Raw genomic sequence first — 23,371 nt, 5'->3', positions numbered from 1 at the left:
TTCCTGGTACAAAGAAGGCTTCCTGCTACAAAGAAAGCTTCCTTCTCTTATTTATTTATTTATTCATTCATTCATTCATTCATTCATTTGTATCAGTATAGGCTCATTGATTTTTTTTTAATTCTTTTTTTAAAAATTTATTTATTTTATTTTTCGCTGCATTGGGTCTTCGTTGCTGTGTGCGGGCTTTCTCTAGTTGCAGCAAGCAGGGGCTACTCTTCGTTGCAGTGTGCAAGCTTCTCATTGCGGTGGCTTCTTTTGTCACAGAGCATGAGCTCTAGGTGCGCAGGCTTCAGTAGTTGCGGCACACAGGCTCAGTAGTTGTGGCTCGCAGGCTCTAGAGCACAGGCTTAGTAGTGGTGGCGCATGGGTTTAGTTGCTCTGTGGCATGCGGGATCTTCCCGGACCAGGAAAGAACTCATGTCCCCTGCATTGGCAGGCGGATTCTTAACCACTGCGCCACCAGGGAAGCCCTGATTCTTATTTTATTCTTCTGGCACTGTCCCTATTATTCTTTGAGCACTTTAATTTCTGGCCCAACAAGTGGTTCCAGGATCACCTTGCACTGTCTCTATGCCAGCCCTGGAATCAGACATTTCTCTAAGGAGCCTTGATTCTTTACTGTAGAATAGTATTTAGAGATTTGGTTGTTAGATGTGCTTATTGCTACTGAGGAATCATTGTGTCTAGGCCCTCTTAGTGGATATAGCTAAGTGCATTGTATATGTGAGCATCTATGTGTGTGGATGTGTGTAATACACCTATATTTTTTAGAAAGGATTGAGTTAACCAGTGTCATGGCTGCTAAAAATTTAAAAAGTGAATATATTCTTAGGCTGCATGACCAAGTGATCATGTCCCTATTAGTAGAAGTTATAAGTCCACAGTGTTTTGCATTCTTCAAATAGGTTGTTTTGTTGGCCAACTAGATTCCAGGAATTTAGATCTTATCTGATAAGGAAGATGACCTGGATAGTGAGAGGTTTGAAAGGCATGTTATGTGAAGAACAGTTGAAGGAGCTAGGAATATTTAATCTGGAAAAAGAAGAGATTACAACAGCATCTACTTACTATATTATTTTATGTGAAGGTAGAAGATGTAAATTTATTCTGTGCCCATTTAGAGTATATAACTAATACAGGTGAATGGAATTTAAGAGACACCAATTTATCTCTGAATAAGGAAATTTTTGAGGCAAGCTCTCTTCTAATGGAGTGAACTGCCTTGAAAAAAGCCTCAAACTCCGTTATGACCTCTCTTCAATCAGAAGAAAAGTTTGCCCATTTTTGTATAGTTAATTTGTGCTGTGAGAAGTTGGAACTACTTGAAAGATGTCTCAGTATGCTGTATTTAGTGGCTTAGTTAATTGTATGTCTCATGAGATGCATCATGAGGAAAGGGTTCTAGTCTAAATATATGTAAGAAATAATGTATACATAGTTTCCTCTTGTATATTTATAATGCACAGCAACATAGTAGGCTGTGGGAAGTCCAAAGAAAACTTGTTTGACTTTTTCTAATGTAGTGGATTTAGGGGACAGGTTAGACTAGAGATGTAATCTACATATATAGTGGTCATTACATACACATGGTATTTAAACTAAGATATTTTGAAGCGATCACCAAGGGACTGAGTGAAGAAGAGAAGATATCAGGGACTGAGCTCAGGGAGAAGACGGGAGCCAGCAAAGAAACTGAGGAGTAGCCAGAAAGTTAGGAGCAAACCCAAGAGAGTGGTTTCCTAGAAGCTAAGTGAATAGTGTTCCAAGAGGGGGAAGCATAGTCAGCTGTGTCGTATACTGCTGATAAGATGAGCAACTGAGACCTGACCATTGGATTTAGCAACCTGAATTTATTCGTGTCCTTAAAGAGAACTTTCAGTAGAGTACGGGGAGTAAAGGCATGATTGGATTGAAGAGAGGAAGTGGAGAAATTGGAGGAGATAGCAAAATTTTGCTGTGAAGGGGAGAAGAGAAATGGAATAGTTGCATTTGCTGAGCACGTACCTTGTGTCTCATACAGTCATCCCTCGGTACCTGCAGGGATTGGTTCTGGGACCCCCCACTGGGGATACCAAAATCCTCTGGTGCTCAAGTCCTTTATATAAAATGGCATAGTACTCTATAGTTGAAGAGATTAGGCAACAATCAAAAGAATAAGCTATACATAGTTGAGCTCATGATTCTGGTTAAATAATAGTTGTAGTACGTTTAGAAAGTACTTTCCTCTGTGGTATGGATTTGAATGGGCTAGAAATTGAAGTGTTGGTTTCCTGATTTATAGAAAATTCCCTCAGGTTAGAAGAATGTTATAAGTGTAGTGGCTATTAAATTGTGTTGCATTCCTGAGTTTCCAGGCAGTTTGGGCCAGTTGGCTTGGTAGTTAGTAGTAATATGAAGCCCAACCCCCAAACTTCATTTTTATTAACGTTGAATTGATGATCTGGACATATTAATAATGGTATTACACGAAATAGATTTGATGACCAACCATATGTTCATTATTTTAAAAATGACTCAGTTTCCAAGAATAGTTCATTTGTCCCATAAGAAGTTATCTGGTGTATTTAAAGCCATATGTCCTAATTTTAAATTGGCCACTATAACTATGGGGAAAGAAAACCCAGGGGACACAATTTGGTTCTTATTTCTATTTCACCATTAACCCTCCATCCACCTTCTTAGAACTAATTCCAAGCTCATTTCTTATATGTGTATGCTTTTGCTGTAGTTTCAGTTACTTATTATAAGGGAGTGACGTTGTTAGACGCCTGTGTTTAGTCTACCATTTTTTTCCTGGTGGTTTGAAATATTTAAATCTTAAATTACTCTTTAAGTAATTAAGTCACTTGCACACCATTCGTTATATGTTCTTACAATTTAATTTCCTGTGATGATCTGGGCCTGGAAGAATCCAAAGTAACTTGTCAAATAGGTCAGAAAAAGGAGAAAGTCATTTTAGACAGAGGAATTATCACCAGGTCTAGAAAGCAGGCATGAAAATATATTTGGTAACCCACATGGCCTGACTGTAGGATATGTATATGGATGGCAGATTGGAGTGGGTAGGTTGTGTGTGGAAGAAGGTAGAGATGATGGATGCTACTGATTATAAAAGCAGTGACTCTATATGATAAGGTTGTAAAAGAAGGGTCTTTTGTATACTATGCTGATTAAACTCTTTTCTTAGGTAATAGGAAATCATTAGAGATTTTTAAGAAGGAGAGAAACATGATAAGGTCAGTATTTTAGAAGGATAAATGGTGAAAGTGAAGAAATAATAAGAGACTGTCAGAGTAGTCCTGGTAATAGATAATATGGGCTTGCACCAGGTCTGTGGTAGTGGGGCCAGGGAGGGGTTATATGAGAGATGTTTTGGCAATGTGCCAGGTAGATGCATTGATTTATTCCTTCATATTTATTGATGGTTCCTGTGTGCCAGGTAGAGAGTTGGTGGTGTTGGGAAAGGGAGGGAGACAAAGATTCTAGGGTTCCTTGCTTAAGTACCAAATTGAGTAGATAGTAAAAGAATAGTAGATTTGAGGAGGAAAAATGCATTTTAGCTTTGTTTTCCCTGGAGGTAGTTGTAACAGGTTCACAGAAGAGCTTAAGCTTGGTTCTGTATTTTGTTTAGTATCTTGAATTTATAAAAAGAATTGAAACTGGGTATCTTCCCTTTACTTCCCTCTGTTAGAAATAACAGAAGTAAAATTGCAGCTGTTGTTAGTTTAGAATCCTATTTTAGAATATTTAAATTTTGCTTTTCAGTTGAGTCAGTAACTCAAAAGATTGTCATTAGCACTTAAAAAATAAGTGTTAAAAAATAAATTTAGGTATTTATGAGTAAAAATGAAGTAGAATCACAGAATTTTCCCTTCACTAAAAACCAAATGAAAATAGGAAAAAGTGGGTGGGGGAAGGAGAGGGCAAAAAAATGGAATAGAAGCGGACGAGAAAGGGGTATGTACAACCTTATGCCAAATACTTCAAAAAGTGGAGGACAGGAAAGAATGAGAAGATACTGGGTGTATCTGTCAAGGTTTATAATTCCAGCCCCATATCCCAGAAGCCAGACTAAGGAAAGATGAGGCCTGCAAAACAGGAAGTATCCTCACTAACACTCTCCAGGGAAGCAGATCTAAGAGATGAGTAGGAAGCAAAAAGTCAACGAAAAATCCTTGAGAAGACCCCGAATACTAATGCTGAACCTCACGCTGTCAGGGAACATTGACATTTTGAAAGGTACTCTCGTTAAGGGCAAGAACCAAAGCCCATGAAGGTAGGATAGCCCTCTGACTGGGGGGATGGATCCTGGTATAGGACATTTAATGACGTTTCAGCAGTGGCTATACTCAGTCCAAACTTAGCTTTCTTTCTCCATTTCCTGCATTGATGGGTTATAGAAAAATAGATTAAAAGCAGTATCCAGATCTCAAATTGAAGTTTGTGTGTGGTGTGTGCATGCACATGTGTGCATAGAAATAAAAATGTTCCCAGCTAAGGTAAAAAGGATGTTGAAGTTGTCAAGGAGAACCCATTAGATATCAAAATAAGTAGGAGCTCAGTGTAGCACTCCCCATGTTAAACACGATCAAGATTTTTTTAAAAGATGGCATGGCAACTCTACAAATACACTACAGGAAAAAAATAAATGAAAGAAATGACCATGAAAAAACAATAAGACTATCCTACCTAAGCATAACTTGTATCCCTGGAATAGAGACTCCACCAAATGGAACAGAAAAAGATTTCAGAAATATCATACAAAAATTACGTTTGCAGGTTGAAAGGCTCTGAACACCAGGAAAAAAAATTGTGAAATGTTGAAAAATGACTACACCCTAGTAGTTAGTAACTTCAGAAATAAGCAGAGAATTATTTTGGCATCCTGGCCAAAAAGAAAACCTGAGCTATGTGTGGTGTGGGGGGGGATCTAGCTGACTGCAAACTTCTCAGTTACGTACAATTCCAAAAGACATTCGAACAATATTTACAAAGTTTTGATGGCAAAAAGAGTATATATCAAAAGTATTATACTCAGCAGTATCAGATTTGGTTTGGCTGCTAATAACAATGGCTAAAACTATAAGGATTTATAATCTTGGATACAAGAAATATGGAGGTAGGCAGTCAGAACTGGTAAGGTGGCTTCATCCGGCAACCTAGGTTCCTTCCTATCTATGAATACACCTGGCTTCTGGTCTCAATATCACTGTCCATGGTGGCTGCTGGAGCTTTGGCCATTAAAACAGCATTCCAGGGAGCAGGAAATGGAAAGGGGGGAAAGAACCAAGGGCTTTCTCCAACTGAGTGGGATTCTTTTAAGGGGCCTAACTTGGAAGTTCCACCTAACACCGCTGTATCTGGACCAGAACATAGTCACAGCCACACCTGGCTTAGGAAAGGTCTTCATTTTGGGCAACAATGTGTCCAGCAAAATGTTTGCAAAAGGAAAAGGAGGATGGAATAATGGGAGTCAATTAGCGATCTTTGGTGATTTTTTTACAGGTGTCCTCTTCTTTATCAGCCCTTTCTTCTTCTCATTTCACCTTGACTTCTATCTCCTCCACTCCATTTAAATTGCTCCTCCCAAGTTCATTCTAACCTCTGTTTTGTTTAATCCAGTGATCTGTTAGCAGCCTACTCCTTTGTAAAAGACCCTCCTCTCTTGGATTCTGTGACATCACACTCACCTGCTTTCTTTCTACTCATTTTCTGTTCTTGGCCTCTCTTATTTCACTTCTCTGAATAGTAGTCGACTTGAGGCTGAACCCTTTTCTTCTCTAATTATACTCTTCTTAGTTGATATGTCAGTCACATGATTTTATTGAAGTCACCTCTGTGCACAGGTCTTAAGTATACTTTAGTTTTGACAAATGCATATATCTGTGTAACACACCTCTGATTTTAAATATTGACTATGTGTTCATGGCTTCTATACTCATATCTCTATCTTTATTTGAGCTCAGACTCAAGTATCTAACTACTTGTTTGACATCTTTATTTTTATGTCAAATAGGTATTGTCACCTTAACGGGTCTAAAACTATTTTTTTGTATTACTTTCATAAACGTTGTTTTAAGTTATTTTTTATTGGAGTATAGTTACTTTACAATGTTGTTCATAAACCATTTTTTAAAAAAAAATGCATCCATCTCAGAAAAATGGTTCAAACCCCAAACGTAGATTCTTCTCCCTAATCCCTCCCCCAACCTGCCCCATCCTAGTCCATTTCTAGATCTTGTTGATTTTACCCATAAATAAGCTTCCTTTCTGTTCCTTAAAAATTCTGAGCTCATTCTCACTTCAAGGTCTTGGTGTTTACTGTTCCCTCTGCTCAGAATGTCCTCCCTCAATTCTTAACATAGCTGGCTGTTCTCATCCTTCAGATCTCAATTCATGTGTCATCTCAGAGGGGACTTCTTTGGCTGTCTTTTCCAAAAGTACCCCACTCCATCCCAACTATACTCCCTGTTTATTTCCTTGATAGCACCACCTCAACACAAAATTATATTGTGTGCTGTTCATTTTCTATCTTCTCTTTCTGCATTGTAAGTTTCGTCACAGCAGGGACCTTGTTTCTTGTTCACTGTTGTGACCTTAGTGCCTACAACAGTGCAATATTAGTAAGTGTTCAGTAAATAAATATTTTAATTAATACATTAATTTTAATTAATATTTATATTAATATTTATTAATGTATATATCAGATACTGGCTGAAACATCTCTAAAGTAGTGTTTTTCAAATTTTATTCATGGTATTTTTAATGAGGTATAGGTAGCAATTTTTAATCTAAATAAATTCATTTTGACGGTCTATTAAATCTTTAAACCATTTGATTATCATTTCATGCATTATCATTTAGTTATGGAGTACCTGGAACACTAATTTAGTTAATGTTTTTACTAGAGGCCTCTAATAACATATCCATATTTGAATGATGACTGAAGAGTTGATGTAAAAAATTTCTTGTGAGTAAATGAGGAAGTTAAACCATTTAGATTGTATTTCATTATTGATTTTTCCAAATGGCACAACAGTCAAAACAAGAATCACTTACACAATACACTATCAATTAAGTATTTGAAGGACCTTTTAAGTATTTTAAAAAAAAAAAGCCCAAAGGAATGCTATTAGTAGAGATTTTGTGGGTACGTGCTAAAGTTAAGAAACCTGAAATTCAAAGAGCTGCTTTTAAAGGACATACAGGGTGGGTTGGCTGTACACATCAGGAAGTTCTACAGAGGGTTTTGTGGGTATTAAGATTATAACTCTAGTTATTCTCTTAGATTTCACAATAGTACAACATGTTTTTGTAAATACAGATTTACACAGAAGTTACTTGGCTGTAATTTTTCTTCTTAGGTTAGGTGTTATCTTCTAGCCCTTAAATACACAGACTATGTGTTGGTTCCATGAAGGAAAATAAGAATTACAAATATTCCTTTTATGAACTGGTGTAATAGAAAGTGTACACCTCTTGGACCTCATTTTGCATTTGATTTTTCTAAGATTGGAAACGACTTTAAACATATAGTTTGTGGTATTTATTCTTCACAACATTTCCATGAAATAAAATCCTGTTCCAGATGAAGAATTTTGTAAGTTTTCAAGAAATTGTATCAAGTTATAGGTCATATGATTAGAAAATAGCAACCCTGAAACTAGTAGAAGGTTTCCGTCTGTCCACACCAGGCTCCTCCTACCAGAATTTCACTTTTTTTTTAACTTCAGTATCAGTATGAAAAAATTTGGTTTGAACCTTAGTGTTTATTACCTTTTTAAGGACAGAATAGCTTTGTTCCTAGTTTCTGAAGTCTAAAAATTGCTTATCTTAGCCTTGGAGGAGGCAACTGAGTTATATATAACTTTACTTTAGCATTTAGGAATAGAGGTAGACGAGACTTGGCAGGTTTGACTTTTACTCCTGTTCATTGTACTTTATAGGTCTGCAAATCCTTATATATTGGTTGATTGAGTGACATGTCAGCAAATAAACCAGCCATACTAATTATATTTCACAATGTTTTTGTACCTTTTAGTATTAGGAAAGAGTATGTTTCTATGTTTATATGCATGTCGGGGTAGTGCAGGAGTTTGACAGGTAGAATTTTTAATTTCTGGCCTGCCAGCTAAAAATTGTCACTCTCCATCTGGCACTACAAGAGTGAAGTTGTTAGCCACTGTGGTCGCTGACCTTCAACACACCCTGAAAGGAGTTCAGGGTGGAGATTGTGGAGATCAGGAATGAGGCATTCTGTGCTCTCGGAAAAACTGGCAGTACAGGCCTTCATATAGTTAGATATTTTCAGAAGATTTTATGAGCCCAATTTCTTGTATACTTTCATATCTGGAAAAGCACTAAAATCATTCAGGGAGACATCTGCTCCTCGTGACTAGCAGCGGTCTTCTTGTGACTAGTAGCAACCTTCTGCCAAAATGTGTGATTAATTGCATGTATCCCCACCTTTACTAAAATCACATATATACTGACCTCACCCCCTACCTCTTCGGAGCAGTTCCTCAGAGCTTTGTGAAAGGCTAGTCTTCCAGGCTGTAGTCCTCATTTTGCCCCAGATGAAACTTAACTGACCACTCTCACTGTTGTGCTTTTTTCTTTTTTTTTTTTTTTTTTCAGTCGATAGAAAATTTAAATTCATTCATCTGTGATGGTACCAATACTTTGGTTGGCAACTGTTTAATTTGGTTTGTAAACATTTGTGCTTAATATATACAAAAAGCTATCGGAGAGTTCCGAGGTAGTAAAGACATTGGACTGCTCTCAAAGAACTTATGGATAGTGGTAGGGGCACATATACAGACAAGTATACAAAAGTCTGTACAAAACAGAACATATTAAGTGTAATGGGAATACAGAACAGGATGAGAAGTATTTAATGGAGGAATTTGGGACAAACTTATAGAGAAAGTAGAATTTAGGAGGCCTTCTTGAAATCTTCCTTGTTTTGGAAAGAGAAGAAGTGTTAATTTTGGCACAGAGGTAGAAAAGTGTAGGAAGTGTGGTATGATTGAAACAGATGTATGAGAAGACGGTGAGCAATAATGTTGGGTAAGTAGGTTAGTGTGAGACTTTAGAGGGTCTAAATACAATTCTAAGTGCAGTGGGGAGTGACACAAGGTTGCTGAATAGCGTAATAATGAGATTCCAAATATGTATCACTGATTTAACTAATGTTAATATTTTTGGGTGTATTAGTAAAGGAATTCAGAGGAACTCCTGTACATTATTCGAATTTTTATTTAACCTTTATTGAGTTGTGGAATATTTGACTAGATGGCACTGGTGAGAAACGAAGGCCCAGAGAATTCAGTAACTAATTCAAAAGCCCTAGCTCTTAGTGTCAGAACTTGAATCTAGAACCCAGTTCTCCTGATGCTTAGTCATTGCTTTTTCTCTGCTCTCCTTCCTCTTCTGCATATTATAATGTGTTGGGTACTTAGTGAGACACAAAGGAAGAAGGATGCCTCTTTTTTTCCTTAAGAGTGTTTACATATGATTGAATGACATGTGTGGCTATATTGCTTTGCATTTTTATTTATATACCAGATTTATTAGTACAAATTAGTGCTGGAAGAGACATCCAGCTTCAACATTTTTTAGTCCAAATGAACCCTTACAGAAAGCTAGCTTCATCTTAGAGGAAGTAGGATTTGAACTGATCTAGAAGGATGGATGAGTGGAGAAAAGGAATGAGAATTACAGCACAAGTGAAGTGTCAGAGGTGTGCATAAATTATTTTCTGAGAGTAGTGAGAGTCATGCTGGAACAGAGAAATTTGTTTTAGAATTATGAGAGAAGTACATTGTAACATTATGTAGTATTCCATAGGCGGATTTTTTTTTTTTCCTAACATAGGGAATGGTTAAAAACTTGCTTTTTCTTTGGCTATATCTGTGCAAAGAATACTTGTGGGTATTTGATAGTGAGATTATTTTTTTTTCTTTTTTTTTAGAATTTTATTTTATTTATTTTTGGCTGCTTTGGGTGTTCGTTGCTGCGCGCGGGCTTTCTCTAGTTGTGGCGAGCGGGGGCTACTCTTCGTCGCGGTGCGCGGGCTTCTCATTGCGGTGGCTTCTCTTGTTGCAGAGAATGGGCTCTAGGCGCGGGCTTCAGTAGTTGTGGCTCGCAGGCTCTAGAGCACAGGCTCAGTAGTTGTGGTGCATGGGCTTAGTTGCTCCGCAACATGTGGGATCTTCCCAGACCAGGGCTCGAACCCGTGTCCCCTTCATTGGCAGGTGGATTCTTAACCACTGCGCCACCAGGCAAGTCCCTGATAGTGAGATTCGATAAAAGCAGACTTAACATACTGTCTCTTCATAGTCATCTTTTTCCTCTATCCTAGTCTTTGGCATTATAAATGCATTTTGTGTAGACCTTGACATAGTAAAGAGTAATTTCAGATGTTTTGACAAGTATGATGACTAAAGCAGCGTCGAGAGAATTAGCTCAGAGTAACTGTCTATGGCAGTATTTAAATGTTATGCCTATGGTTAGCTCTGTGTTTTCACAATTGGATTATTTTTATATCTTAATATCATCTTTCTATCAAATTGGTTGATCAAAAAAGATTAAGATCCTCTGTTTAAGGTACCCAATAAGCTTAATATTCTACTTTTCTCTGTAAATTAATTTTAGTGTCAATTTAGCATAAAAAGTATTTATCATGAACTATCATGATAAAAGAGACTATAAACCTGTATTCCTGGACCGTTAGAATCAAAGAAGTTGGAAAAGCTTTAGAAATAATCTTTATTATTCATGAAATCATTTGTTGATTTATTATTTCTTGTTGTTTATACTCATGTGTCTGTGCTTTGTCAGATGTCTGATTCAGGAATCTGTCTTAGCATGCTGTAAAACCTGTTTTAAAAATAGATATGAGCCACTCCGTGTCACTGAAAGGTTGTTGACACAATGGAAAAACTGTTAAATGAGTTTGTAGAGCAAAACTTACAACTACCTGAAGAAAGGTTGTGTTTCTTTTTTTTAAACAAAATTGATTGAAATTTTATGTCCGTAAATCCAAATGAATATAATTAAAATATTTAGAACATTTTATGTACCTAGTGTACTGTTAGAGTTGATTTTCAAAATTTATTTCTTAGTGTAGCTTGGTGTAAACCAAAGTATATAAAAAAAACTTTGAGATTATTTTATTTGAACCAGGTACTGTTTTCCTCACTTCCACTGAAGCTTTTTCTTAAAAATAAATAAATAAATAAATAAATACTATTTATATGTGACCATTTAAATATTCCCCAAATATATTAAATATCTTATATATTTAATAGATTGGGTGAATAAAAAATCCTTTCACATTTTCTATATGAAATGCATATTATTTATACCACTGGGGATTAGAAAGAGGATCTTTATTTTGGTAGATAAGCTGGAATTTTTGTCAGTAAAGATTCGGTGAGATTAAAGGACAGTAAAGTGAAAAATTGATATTTTCATACTTTTTGTAGCATTTTTTGTAGTTTGCATTTGGCAAGGTGGGGACAGGAGAGGGAGGAGAGTTATAACCAGTTTGGAAAACATACACAGTAGTCTTCACAGACAATTATAATGAAGGTGTAATGTTGTAAAGAATAGTCTGCTGACCGAATCAAGGTAAAACCTCTAGGACAAAATGTGGTTAAAGTTAATGAATTACTCCCAAAGGCCTCCAGGACAGAAAAACAAAAAATGGGAGATTTTAAGTCAGTGAGGACAAGCTTCCCCCCAGAACCCTGGTAAGAGAAATAAAGGTAGCCACATCTGACTGAGAAACTTCAGAGGAGGTGAACTTTGAAATCTCTAAATAATCCATGTGTATATAGTTGAGAATTGACGTTGCAATCTTAGGATAATCAGGTAACTATTTTTATTTTAACTGTCAACAAAAACTGATTGCACATTTTCCTTCTCTACCTGTTTGCCATGTTTAAAAAAGGAAATATAAATATTTCCCAGTTCCTGAATTGGGGAATTTTTAAATATAAAATGAATAATAAAATAATTATAATTGACCATCTATATGTACTAGACTTTGGTAAGCATTTTATGTATATTGTCTTATTTATTAGTCACAAAAACTCTATAAGGGATAGATAGGTACAGTTACTCCTGTTTTATAAGTGAAAGAAACTAGATCATAGAGGTGAAGTGACTTCTTCAATATTGCATATTAGTTAGTGGAACCATTTGAATCCTCATCTTTTGACTCTATGCTCCTCCTCTTTCCATGATGCCAGGGAATTTATGAGGTTTTCAAAACATGGTTTACTTGAATTTGATCAGTTAAAGATGCAATCAGTATCTTAGGAAAGGTAATAAATAATCTGGTCTCTAACACTGTCAAAAATATATGCAGTCACAACATTGTAAATCAACTATATTTCAATAAAAGTTAAAAAAATACAGGCAGTAAGTAAATTCTGCCTTAAATTTTAGAAGTTGGTCTGAATATTTGAACTTGCTGGTAATAATTGTCATTATATTTGAATCCTTATATGCTCCCAAGAATGCAGTATAAAAACCTCTGGTATTTTGTTTACTCTGGGCAAACTCTGTAATGTTAGCATCTCGCCGGTTGCAGATCTGCATGTGCTAGGATTGGCTGAGCAGGGTGCTCTACTCTCAGAATTTTCTTGAGATCCTGTTTGGCCTTGGATGATTCTAATTTGTAATGAGTTCTGCAATGAATTCTGCGTTTGAACCTGTTTAAGCTCATCCTTAACACCTGCCAGAGATGCCCTCCATGCCGGTGTAGTATTAAGACTAGAAAAGTATTCCAGAGGTAACTGGAATCAATCTGAAATTAATTTTCTCTAGGAGTAAGGAACCATTAAGTTTAGTATCCAGAAAGATGCTTATGAAGTAGTCTGTGGTAAATTTCTAAATATTAGCAAACTGTGATATCTGAGAAGTCCTTAATAGTAGTTATTCCTGTGTAATTAACTTTAATATTAGCTTAGTATTTAACATACATTAATTAGGTTTCTCCAGCTATTTGATTTTAGTTCAACTTTGTGTTTATTGAGTATCAGGGAAAATTAAATCTGATTATAAATTTTGGAATCTCTATCAAGCCATCCTTTAGCAACAGTAATTGATGCTAGTTCCTAGATAGAAGCTGAAGCAAAACTGATCTGTTACTGAGTGAATGGATTGATTCCTATCATATGAGAATTTATAAATGAAAAATTTCCAGTATAACCTGGAAAATTCTGAAATATATTTAAAAGACTTATTTTTTAAAAAACAATTCAACTATTTTGTAAGAAAATTTAAGTGTTATATTCATGTAGAAGGATCTTTTCTTACGGCAACTGATTTTTGTTTACTTAAAGGAACCTGTTGCTAAAATAGTAATGAGGAAGGGTGTAATATAAGTATAGTCATACACCCCTTGCTGTGCAAGTAACCAGAGTGCTATGTACACATGTTGTTCAGTCTCCTTTTAGAAGGTGGAAGTCAAGTCCTTTGTATGTTTTTCTCTCTTGCACAGCCTAAAATGACGAATGTGTGATCTCAGTGGAATAAATGGCGTCCAAAGTCACAGATGCTATAGTGTGGTATCAAAAGAAGGTAAGTTGATAGTCAAAAGCTTTTAACCTTTTAAGTGTTTTTATTCTAAAAACGCACGCTTTTTTTTAATACGATGGATTTATGTCAAGTGTTACCTAAAATAAGAAAGGTGGTGCTTAGAAATATTTTTCTCTACTTTTTACTCCACATTATCAAAGTAGCTAGATTATTTTCAGTTAAAATATAAACCAAATATCCAGGATTATGAATACAGTTAGCATTTTATGAAAGCATTAAATTTTTTCTTACATTAATTTCTTTTGAAGAAAGCTAGGTTAACAGAGCTGTTATAATTTTATAACAAGGGAAACTATAGTTTAAATCTATTTCTTGTAAGTTACAATTCAACAGCTGAATCTTTTCAGTAGAATAAACCTTTGGAGACTGTATTTTCCAAACTGAAATATTAAAATGTTTATTTTGATGTTTTAGGAATAGTCGTCATAACTACTTAACTAGCTGTGTCATCCTACGTTTCAAAATAAGTTTTACCAATGTAATGTTTTCTTTATAAAGTACAAATTCTGATGCCTTTTTTGAAGATACAGTAAGCTGTTTATTCCTGAAGAGTGTTGTTTACACTCTTTAAAATGTATTGTTGTTTTATGTGGTATCTTAGATTTTTTTTTTTTTTTTTTTTTTCTTTTTTTTTTTTTTTTTTTTTGGTATCTTAGATTTTTAGCTTATATAGTGAATTACGTTTGTTTTCACATTTTAAAACGTTTTGATGCCTTATTCATTAGATCCCTATTAACAAAGATAATTATATATTTAAAGCTTTTCCTATGTATGGGAAAATCAGACAATTTTAAAATTTAGTTGAATTGTAAATACATGGTAAATTAGCACACTTTAAAGATTAGACATACCTAAGAATACAGTCTGTGTTTGGATGTGTCATTTCCTTTCTGGGTAGAACATACCACAGATATACAGTATCACATTTTTCTCGTAAAGTAATAAATTGGAAGTATTGATGTTGATCATACTATGAATTCAATCTTTTGTGTTTTTATATTAGTGTCATCTTTACTTTTAAATTTCCAGTCAACTTAAAAGAAAGCTGAATTAAAGAAAACTTTTTTTTCCTACATAGATCTTTGAAAGCTTTTCTCTTAATTTCTACTTATGAGAGTTAGTAATATTTATTAAACATTTTATCTATCGGACTTTTTATGTTTAAATATTTCAAACTTCACTGAAGATCATTTGTAGGATGTGTTAGATTAATTGACCTTTCTTGAGATCGGAGAGTTTGAAGTATTATACTCACATTCAGTTTTAGCACAGTAACACCCTTCTTATCTGAGGATCGTCTATCTAGCAGCTTTGGATATGTGCAACCAAAAAATTCTCCAGAGCAACCCTAACAGATAAAACAAATTATATCTAGCAAATATAATCACATATTATGTTAGTCACCAGAACCATTAACCAGATTTGATTTGCTCTCTTGTTTTCTTTTGCTTTTAAATTTAATTTTCTTAAAGAACACGTGTGAATACTTTGAAAGATTTAGTATTTCAAGACTTTTTGAAAACAAAAATAACAGCCCCTATTGGTACCCTTTCCTATCCTTATCCAATCTCTGAGTTCTGCTCCCTGGAGGCAGTCGGTGTTTCAAAGTTCTGCTACTCTTCATCCTGGTAGGGAGTAGGGGAGGGTGGGTTGCAAATATAGGGTGTGAAGTTTGGGTTTTCATAATTACTTTTTGGGGAATACGGACATTTGTGGGTAGGAATCGGATACAAAATATCATGCAATATTCTAAATTAGAGTTGGCAAACTTTCTATAAAGGATCAGGTGGTAAGTGTTTTAGGCTTTGAGGGCCATAGGTCTCTGTGGAACTACTCAACTCTGCTGTTACAGGACAAAAGCAGCCATAGACAATATGTAAATGAATGAAGTGAATGGCATGACTGTGTTTCAATAAAACTTAATTTACAGAAACCAGCAGTGCGTTAGATTTGGCCCACAGCCCTTAGTTTGCATACCTGTGCTCTAAGATAGCCTCATAGAGCTATCTTAGGGCACCAAAAAGAACTGCCCTGCTAAAAATGGAATAATGCCCTGTTGGATAACACTGTTTAGTTTTTTTTATGGTATTTACTTTTTTTTTTTTTATACATACCTACTTTGCCCAAGTTATAAAGGTGCAAAAGAAATTAAGTCATACAACCAAAATCAGTGACCAGATACCCATATTTATACCATAACTTCCTCTCTGTTCTCCCTGCTAGTTCCATGCTAAAACGCCATGCGGGAACAAGAGGGAGAAAGAACCATGGAAAATCTGGGTCACTGAGGCAGCCTTAAAATTTAAGATGATTATTAGCCTTTGCCACAAAACAATTAATTGTCACTAAATAGTTATACAGTTCAGCGATCTGAGTGGTAACTGTTATTTAGAATCTACTCAGTTGTCTCCAGAAAGTAGTGGGCAAGGGGCCCTTGCCTTTTCTTGATTATGTCATTATAGATGTTTTTTGTTGATTTTTGACTGTATGGTAAGGATTTAGCTTTTTTATGATTTCTTTCCAATCCCCCTACCCCATCCTCCCAGTGACTAAAATTTTGGTTAAATCAGTATTCGGGGCTTATGTTTGTGTATGCAGTATTTAGAGCAACATCATGTAGTATCTGTGATAATATTTCCTGTCTGTGCAACAGTTTTTATGTTTTGCTTTGTTTTTCTAGTTCTTGAAAGTCTCTGACAGAACTGAACAACTTTTGTTGTAGTCAGTCACATTCAGGTATTCTACCAATTTCTTTTTTTTCTTTCTTGGGAATAACCCTCCTAGAACTCTCTGTCCTCCTGCTCCATTCTTGGATGGATTGTTCTCAAGTCATGCCTCTCATCTGCCATCTTGCTATTTCCTTTTATCATCAGCCTGAGAGTTCCTTTCACTGCTCTTTGGTCATATAGATTTGTGCTCCTCTTAAATATAGGCTTATAAAAAAAAAAAAAGTCCTTTTCTTGCAGGAGGGACCCCTTCCAGGGCCCGAGAGTGGGCTCTTGTCCAACACTCTTAAATGAATTGTCTGAGGGGACACACATGCTGACAAAGCAAGAGACTTTATTAGGAAGGGTCACCTGGGTGGAGAGCAGGAGGGTAAGGGAACTCAGGAGGACTGCTCTGCCACATGGATTGCAGTCTCGGGTTTTATGGTGATGGGATTAGTTTCCAGGTTGTCTCTGGCCAATCATTCTGACTCAGGGTCCTTTCTGGTGGCGCACGCATCACTCAGCCAAGATGGAGTCCAGTGAGGAGGATTCTGGGAGGTTGGTAGGACATATGGACTGGCGTCTCCTATTGACCTTTCCCGAATTCTTCCAGTTGGTGGTGGCTTGTTAGTTCCGTGTTCCTTACCAGGACCTCCTGTTGTAAAATAACTCATGCAAATGGTTATTGTGGTGCCTGGCCAGGGTGGGTGGTTTCAGTCAGTGTTTCCCCTAACAGTTATATAACATTTATTATGTGCCGGGCATTTTCTAGATGCTTTACATATATTAACTAATTTAACATAGGTAAATGAATGAAATGAGATAGAGGGTCTGTTTCCTGTCTCTGGACATTAATGGGTGAAGCTCTGTTGCCTGAAGCTGTTGTAATGAACTTGCTCCCCAGAAGGGAGCTTGACAACAGGCCAAGTCTGGCAGAGTTGAAAGATGGAAAGATCCTGAGTTTTTCAGGACTTTTTGAGCCATGGAATTAATTAACTCTGGAAATATCTTATCTTGGGAATTCTTACTGTATGAGATAATAAATCCCCTTATGTTTTCAGTCACTTGAAGTTTAATTTTATTTCCTTGCAGCTGAAGGCATGCTAAGTGATAAACAAGAAATGCTTTCTGATGGTATGTGGTTTCCTGTATAGTGCTCTTTTGCCTCTGAATGCTTATAGTAGTAGATTTAAAATTAAGATCTACCAAATAGAAGTACTGAGCCTCAGACAAATGGGTTTATCACATTTTCTCTTTTAAGCTTTTTTTTCCCTTGAACCATATTCTCATAGGTACCATTAAATCTTTAATGTAATTTTAAACTACTGTGCCTTATAGTATGATATGGTTGAAAGAGCACTTGTATTCGATTTTGTGACATTTATCAGCTTGTAATATTGAATGTGTTACTCAATCTCTCTGAGCCTCAGTTCCTTCTTTTGTAATCTGAGGATGGTAGTGCTTCCTCTCTGTGCCTCACAGGGTTATGAAGGAGTGAATCAACTTTAAGTATAGTTTTTGAAAAGGTTTTTAAATTGGTTTATGAATTGTTGAATAAATATGAAGTATCACTCTTAAAAATAATACTAGTAATGCATCTTATGACTTGGAATATAGTAGATGAGACATTAGAGTGGCGGTCAGTACTCTGCAGTTTCTTTAATGACCAACAGGAGTATGTGCTGCACATACTTCTTCCATCTGACCAAAGAGGTGGGTATGTGACTAAGACCAGACCAGAAATGGTACCTCATTCCCTTGGCCACAGTGATGGGTCCAGGTAAATGTGACGACCCAAACTGTCCTATAGTTTTTGTTTTTGTTTTGTTGTTTTTTTTTTTTTTTAAATTTTTTTTAAATTAATTAATTAATTAATTAATTATTTTTGGCTGTGTTGGGTCTTCGTTTCTGTGTGTGGGCTTTCTCAAGTTGTGGCAAGTGGGGGCCACTCTTCATCGCGGTGCGCGGGCCTCTCACTGTCGCGGCCTCTCTTGTTGAGGAGCACAAGCTCCAGACGCGCAGGCTCAGTAGCTGTGGCTCACGGGCCTAGTTGCTCCGTGGCATGTGGGATCTTCCCAGACCAGGGCTCGAACCCGTGTCCCCTGCATTGGCAGGCAGATTCTCAACCACTGCGCCACCAGGGAAGCCCCTTTGTTTTGTTTTTTTTGTTTGTTTTTTGTGTGTGTGTGTTAGTTTCTGCTTTATAACAAAGTGAATCAGTTATACATATACATATGTTCCCATATCTCTTCCCTTTTGCATCTCCCTCCCTCCCACCCTCCCCATCCCACCGCTCTAGGGGGTCACAAAGCACCAAGCTGATCTGCCTGTGCTATGCGGCTGCTTCCCACTAGCTATCTATTTTACATTTGGTAGTGTATATATGTCCATGACACTCTCTCACTCTGTCACATCTCACCCCTCCCCCTCCCCATATCCTCAAGTCCATTCTCTAGTAGGTCTGTGTCTTTATTCCCGTCTTGCCACTAGGTTCTTCATGGCCTTTTTTTTTTTCCCTTAGATTCCATATATATGTGTTAGCATACTGTATTTGTTTTTCTCTTTCTGACTTTCTTCACTCTGTATGACAGACTCTAACTCCATCCACCTCATTACAAATACCTCCATTTCATTTCTTTTTATGGCTGAGTAATATTCCATTGTATATATGTGCCACATCTTCTTTATCCATTCATCCGATGATGGACACTTAGGTTGCTTCCATGTCCTGGCTATTGTAAATAGAGCTGCAATGAACATTTTGGTACATGACTCTTTTTGAACTATGGTTTTCTCAGGGTATATGCCCAGTAGTGGGATTGCTGGGTCGTATGGTAGTTCTATTTGTAGTTTTTTAAGGAACCTCCATAATGTTCTCCATAGTGGCTGTATCAATTTACATTCCCACCAACAGTGCAAGAGGGTTCCCTTTCCTCCACACCCTCTCCAGCATTTATTGTTTGTAGATTTTTTGATGATGGCCATTCTGACCGGTGTGAGATGATATCTCATTGTAGTTTGATTTGCATTTCTCTAATGATTAATGATGTTGAGCATTTGTTCATGTGTCTGTTGGCAATCTGTATATCTTCTTTGGAGAAATGTCTATTTAGGTCTTCTGCCCATTTTTGGATTGGGTTGTTCGTTTTTTTGTTATTGAGCTGCATGAGCTGCTTGTAAATCTTGGAGATTAATCCTTTGTCAGTTGCTTCATTTGCAAATATTTTCTCCCATTCTGAGGGTTGTCTTTTGGTCTTGTTTATGGTTTCCTTTGCTGTGCAAAAGCTTTTAAGTTTCATTAGGTCCCATTTGTTTATTTTTGGTTTTATTTCCATTTCTCTAGGAGCTGGGTCAAAAAGAATCTTGCTGTGATGTATGTCATAGAGTGTTCTGCCTATGTTTTCCTCTAAGAGTTTGATAGTGTCTGGCCTTACACTTAGGTCTTTAATCCATTTTGAGTTTATTTTTGTGCATGGTGTCAGGGAGTGTTCTAATTTCATACTTTTACATGTATCTGTGCAATTTTCCCAGCACCACTTATTGAAGAGGCTGTCTTTTCTCCACTGTATATGCTTGTCTCCTTTATCAAATATAAGGTGATCATATGTGCGTGGGTTTATCTCTGGGCTTTCTATCCTGTTCCATTGATCTATATTTCTGTTTTTGTGCCAGTACCAAACTGTCTTGATTACTGTAGCTTTGTAATATAGTCTGAAGTCAGGGAGCCTGATTCCTCCAGCTCCATTTTTTGTTCTCAAGATTGCTTTGGCTATTCGGGGTCTTTTGTGTTTCCATACAAATTGTGAAATTTTTTGTTCTAGTTCTGTGAAAAATGCCAGTGGTAGTTTGATAGGGATTGCATTGAATTTGTAGATTGCTTTGGGTAGTAGAGTCATTTTCACAATGTTGATTCTTCCAATCCAAGAACATGGTATATCTCTCCATCTATTTGTATCATCTTTAATTTCTTTCATCAGTGTCTTATAATTTTCTGCATACAGGTCTTTTGTCTCCTTAGGTAGGTTTATTCCTATTTTTAGGAATATTTTATTTTATATATTTTAATCTTTTTGTTGCAATGGTAAACGGGAGTGTTTTCTTAATTTCACTTTCAGATTTTTCGTCATTAGTGTATAGAAATGCAAGAGATTTCTGTGCATTAATTTTGTATCCTGCTACTTTACCACATTCATTAATTAGCTCTAGTAGTTTTCTGGTAGCATCTTTAGGATTCTCTATGTATAGTATCATGTCATCTGCAAACAGTGACAGCTTTACTTCTTCTTTTCCGATTTGGATTCCTTTTATTTCTTTTTCTTCTCTGATTGCTGTGGCTAACACTTCTAAAACTATGTTGAATAATAGTGGTGAGAGTGGGCAACCTTGTCTTGTTCCTGATCTTAGTGGAAATGGTTTCAGTTTTTCACCATTGAGGACAATGTTGGCTGTGGGTTTGTCATATATGGCCTTTATTATGTTGAGGAAAGTTCCCTCTATGCCTACTTTCTGCAGGGCTTTTATCATAAATGGGTGTTGAATTTTGTCGAAAGCTTTCTCTGCATCTACTGAGATGATCATATGGTTTTTCTCCTTCAATTTGTTAATATGGTGTATCATGTTGATTGATTTGCGTATATTGAAGAATCCTTGCATTCCTGGGATAAACCCCACTTGATCATGGTGTATGATCCTTTAAATGTGCTGTTGGATTCTGTTTGCTAGTATTTTGTTGAGGATTTTTGCATCTATGTTCATCAGTGATATTGGCCTGTAGTTTTCTTTCTTTGTGACATCTTTGTCTGGTTTTGGTATCAGGGTGATGGTGGCCTCGTAGAATGAGTTGGGGAGTGTTCCTCCCTCTGCACTATTTTGGAAGAGTTTGAGAAGGATAGGTGTTAGCTCTTCTCTAAATGTTTGATAGAATTCGCCTGTGAAGCCATTTGGTCCTGGGCTTTTGTTTGTTGGAAGATTTTTAATCACAGTTTCATTTTCAGTGCTTGTGATTGGTCTGTTCATATTTTCTATTTCTTCCTGTTTCAGTCTCGGCAGGTTGTGCATTTCTAAGAATCTGCCCATTTCTTCCGGGTTGTCCATTTTATTGGCATAGAGTTGCTTGTAGTAATCTCTCATGATCGTTTGTATTTCTGCAGTGTCAGTGGTTACTTCTCCTTTTTCATTTCTAATTCTATTGATTTGAGTCTTCTCCCTTTTTCTCTTGATGAGTCTGGCTAATGGTTTATCAATTTCGTTTATCTTCTCAAAGAACCAGCTTTTAGTTTCATTGATTTTTGCTATTGTTTCCTTCATTTCTTTTTCATTTATTTCTGACCTGATCTTTATGATTTCTTTCCTTCTGCTAGCTTTGGGGTTTTTTTGTTCTTCTTTCTCTAATTGCTTCAGGTGCAAGGTTAGGTTGTTTATTCGAGATGTTTCCTGTTTCTTGAGGTAGGCTTGTATTGCTATAAACTTCCCTCTTAGCACTGCTTTTGCTGCGTCCCATAGGTTTTGGGTCGTCGTGTCTCCATTGTCATTTGTTTCTAGGTATTTTTTGATTTCCCTTTTGATTTCTTCAGTGATCACTTCGTTATTAAGTAGTGTAGCCTCCATGTGTTTGTATTTTTTACAGATCTTTTCCTGTAATTGATATCTAGTCTCATAGCATTGTGGTCGGAAAAGATACTTGATACGATTTCAATTTTCTTAAATTTACCAAGGCTTGATTTGTGACCCAAGATATGATCTATCCTGGAGAATGTTCCATGCGCACTTGAGAAAAATGTGTATTCTGTTGTTTTTGGGTGGAATGTCCTATAAATATCAATTAAGTCCATCTTGTTTAATGTATCATTTAAACCTTGTGTTTCCTTATTTATTTTCATTTTGGATGATCTGTCCATTGGTGAAAGTGGGGTGTTAAAGTCCCCTACTATGATTGTGTTGCTGTTGATTTCCCCTTTTATGGCTGTTAGTATTTGCCTTATGTATTGAGGTGCTCCTATGTTGGGTGCATAAATATTTACAGTTGTTATACCTTCCTCTTGGACCGATCCCTTGATCATTATATAGTGTCCTTCTTTGTCTCTTGTAATAGTCTTTATTTTAAAGTCTGTTTTGTCTGATATGAGAATTGCTACTCAAGCTTTCTTTTGATTTCCATTTGCATGGAATATCTTTTTCCATCCCCTCACTTTCAGTCTGTAAGTGTCTCTAGGTCTGAAGTGGGTCTCTTGTAGACAGCATATATATGGGTCTTGTTTTTGTATCCATTCAGCCAGTCTGTGTCTTTTGGTGGGAGCATTTAATCCATTTACATTTAAGGTAATTATCGATATGTATGTTCCTATTCCCATTTTCTTAAATGTTTTGGTGTTTTCCTTCTCTTGTGTTTCTTGCCTAGAGAAGTTCCTTTAGCATTTGTTGTAAAGCTGGTTTGGTGGTGCTGAACTCTCTCAGCTTTTGCTTGTCTGTAAAGGTTTTAATTTCTCCATCAAATCTGAATGAGATCCTTGCTGGGTAGATTAATCTTGGTTGTAGGTTTTTCTCCTTCATCACTTTAAGTATATCCTGCCACTCCCTTCTGGCTTGCAGAGTTTCTGCTGAAAGATCAGCTGTTAACCTTATGGGGATTCCCTTGTGTGTTATTTGTTGTTTTTCCCTTGCTGCTTTTAATATGTTTTCTTTATATTTAATTTTTGACAGTTTGATTAATATGTGTCTTGGCATGTTTCTCCTTCAATTTATCCTGTATGGGACTCTCTGTGCTTCCAGGACTTGATTAACTATTTCCTTTCCCATATTAGGGAAGTTTTCAACTATAATCTCTTCAAATATTTTCTCAGTCCCTTTCTTTTTCTCTTCTTCTTCTGGGACCCCTATAATTCGAATGTTGGTGCGTTTAATGTTGTCCCAGAGGTCTCTGAGACTGTCCTCAGTTCTTTTCATTCTTTTTTCTTTATCCTGCTCTGCAGTAGTTATTTCCACCATTTTATCTTCCAGGTCACTTATCTGTTCTTCTGCCTCAGTTATTCTGCTATTGATCCCGTCTAGAG

At 36.4% G+C, this 23,371-nt stretch overlaps 1 protein-coding gene across 4 annotated transcripts in view; it reads left to right on the top strand.

Annotated features, from left to right (window-relative positions):
- PHTF2 (putative homeodomain transcription factor 2) overlaps window positions 1–23,371 on the top strand; it is a 125,414-nt gene that overhangs the window by 15,021 nt on the left and 87,022 nt on the right. For 3 of the 4 annotated variants that reach the window (XM_059934087.1, XM_059934086.1, XM_059934084.1), the window contains exon 1: window positions 13,459–13,596. In XM_059934087.1, the coding sequence (XP_059790070.1) occupies window positions 13,552–13,596 (45 nt within the window). In that variant the 5' untranslated portion in view covers window positions 13,459–13,551. Of the gene's footprint in view, window positions 1–13,458; window positions 13,597–23,371 lie in introns of those variants that run through there. The other variant, XM_059934085.1, reaches the window with a different exon arrangement.

Source organism: Balaenoptera ricei, chromosome 9 (assembly GCF_028023285.1).
Source record: "Balaenoptera ricei isolate mBalRic1 chromosome 9, mBalRic1.hap2, whole genome shotgun sequence".
In the NCBI taxonomy this organism is placed as follows: domain Eukaryota; kingdom Metazoa; phylum Chordata; class Mammalia; order Artiodactyla; family Balaenopteridae; genus Balaenoptera; species Balaenoptera ricei.
The sequence above is the reverse complement of the archived record's forward strand: the minus strand, read 5'-3'. Positions and strand labels throughout refer to the sequence as shown.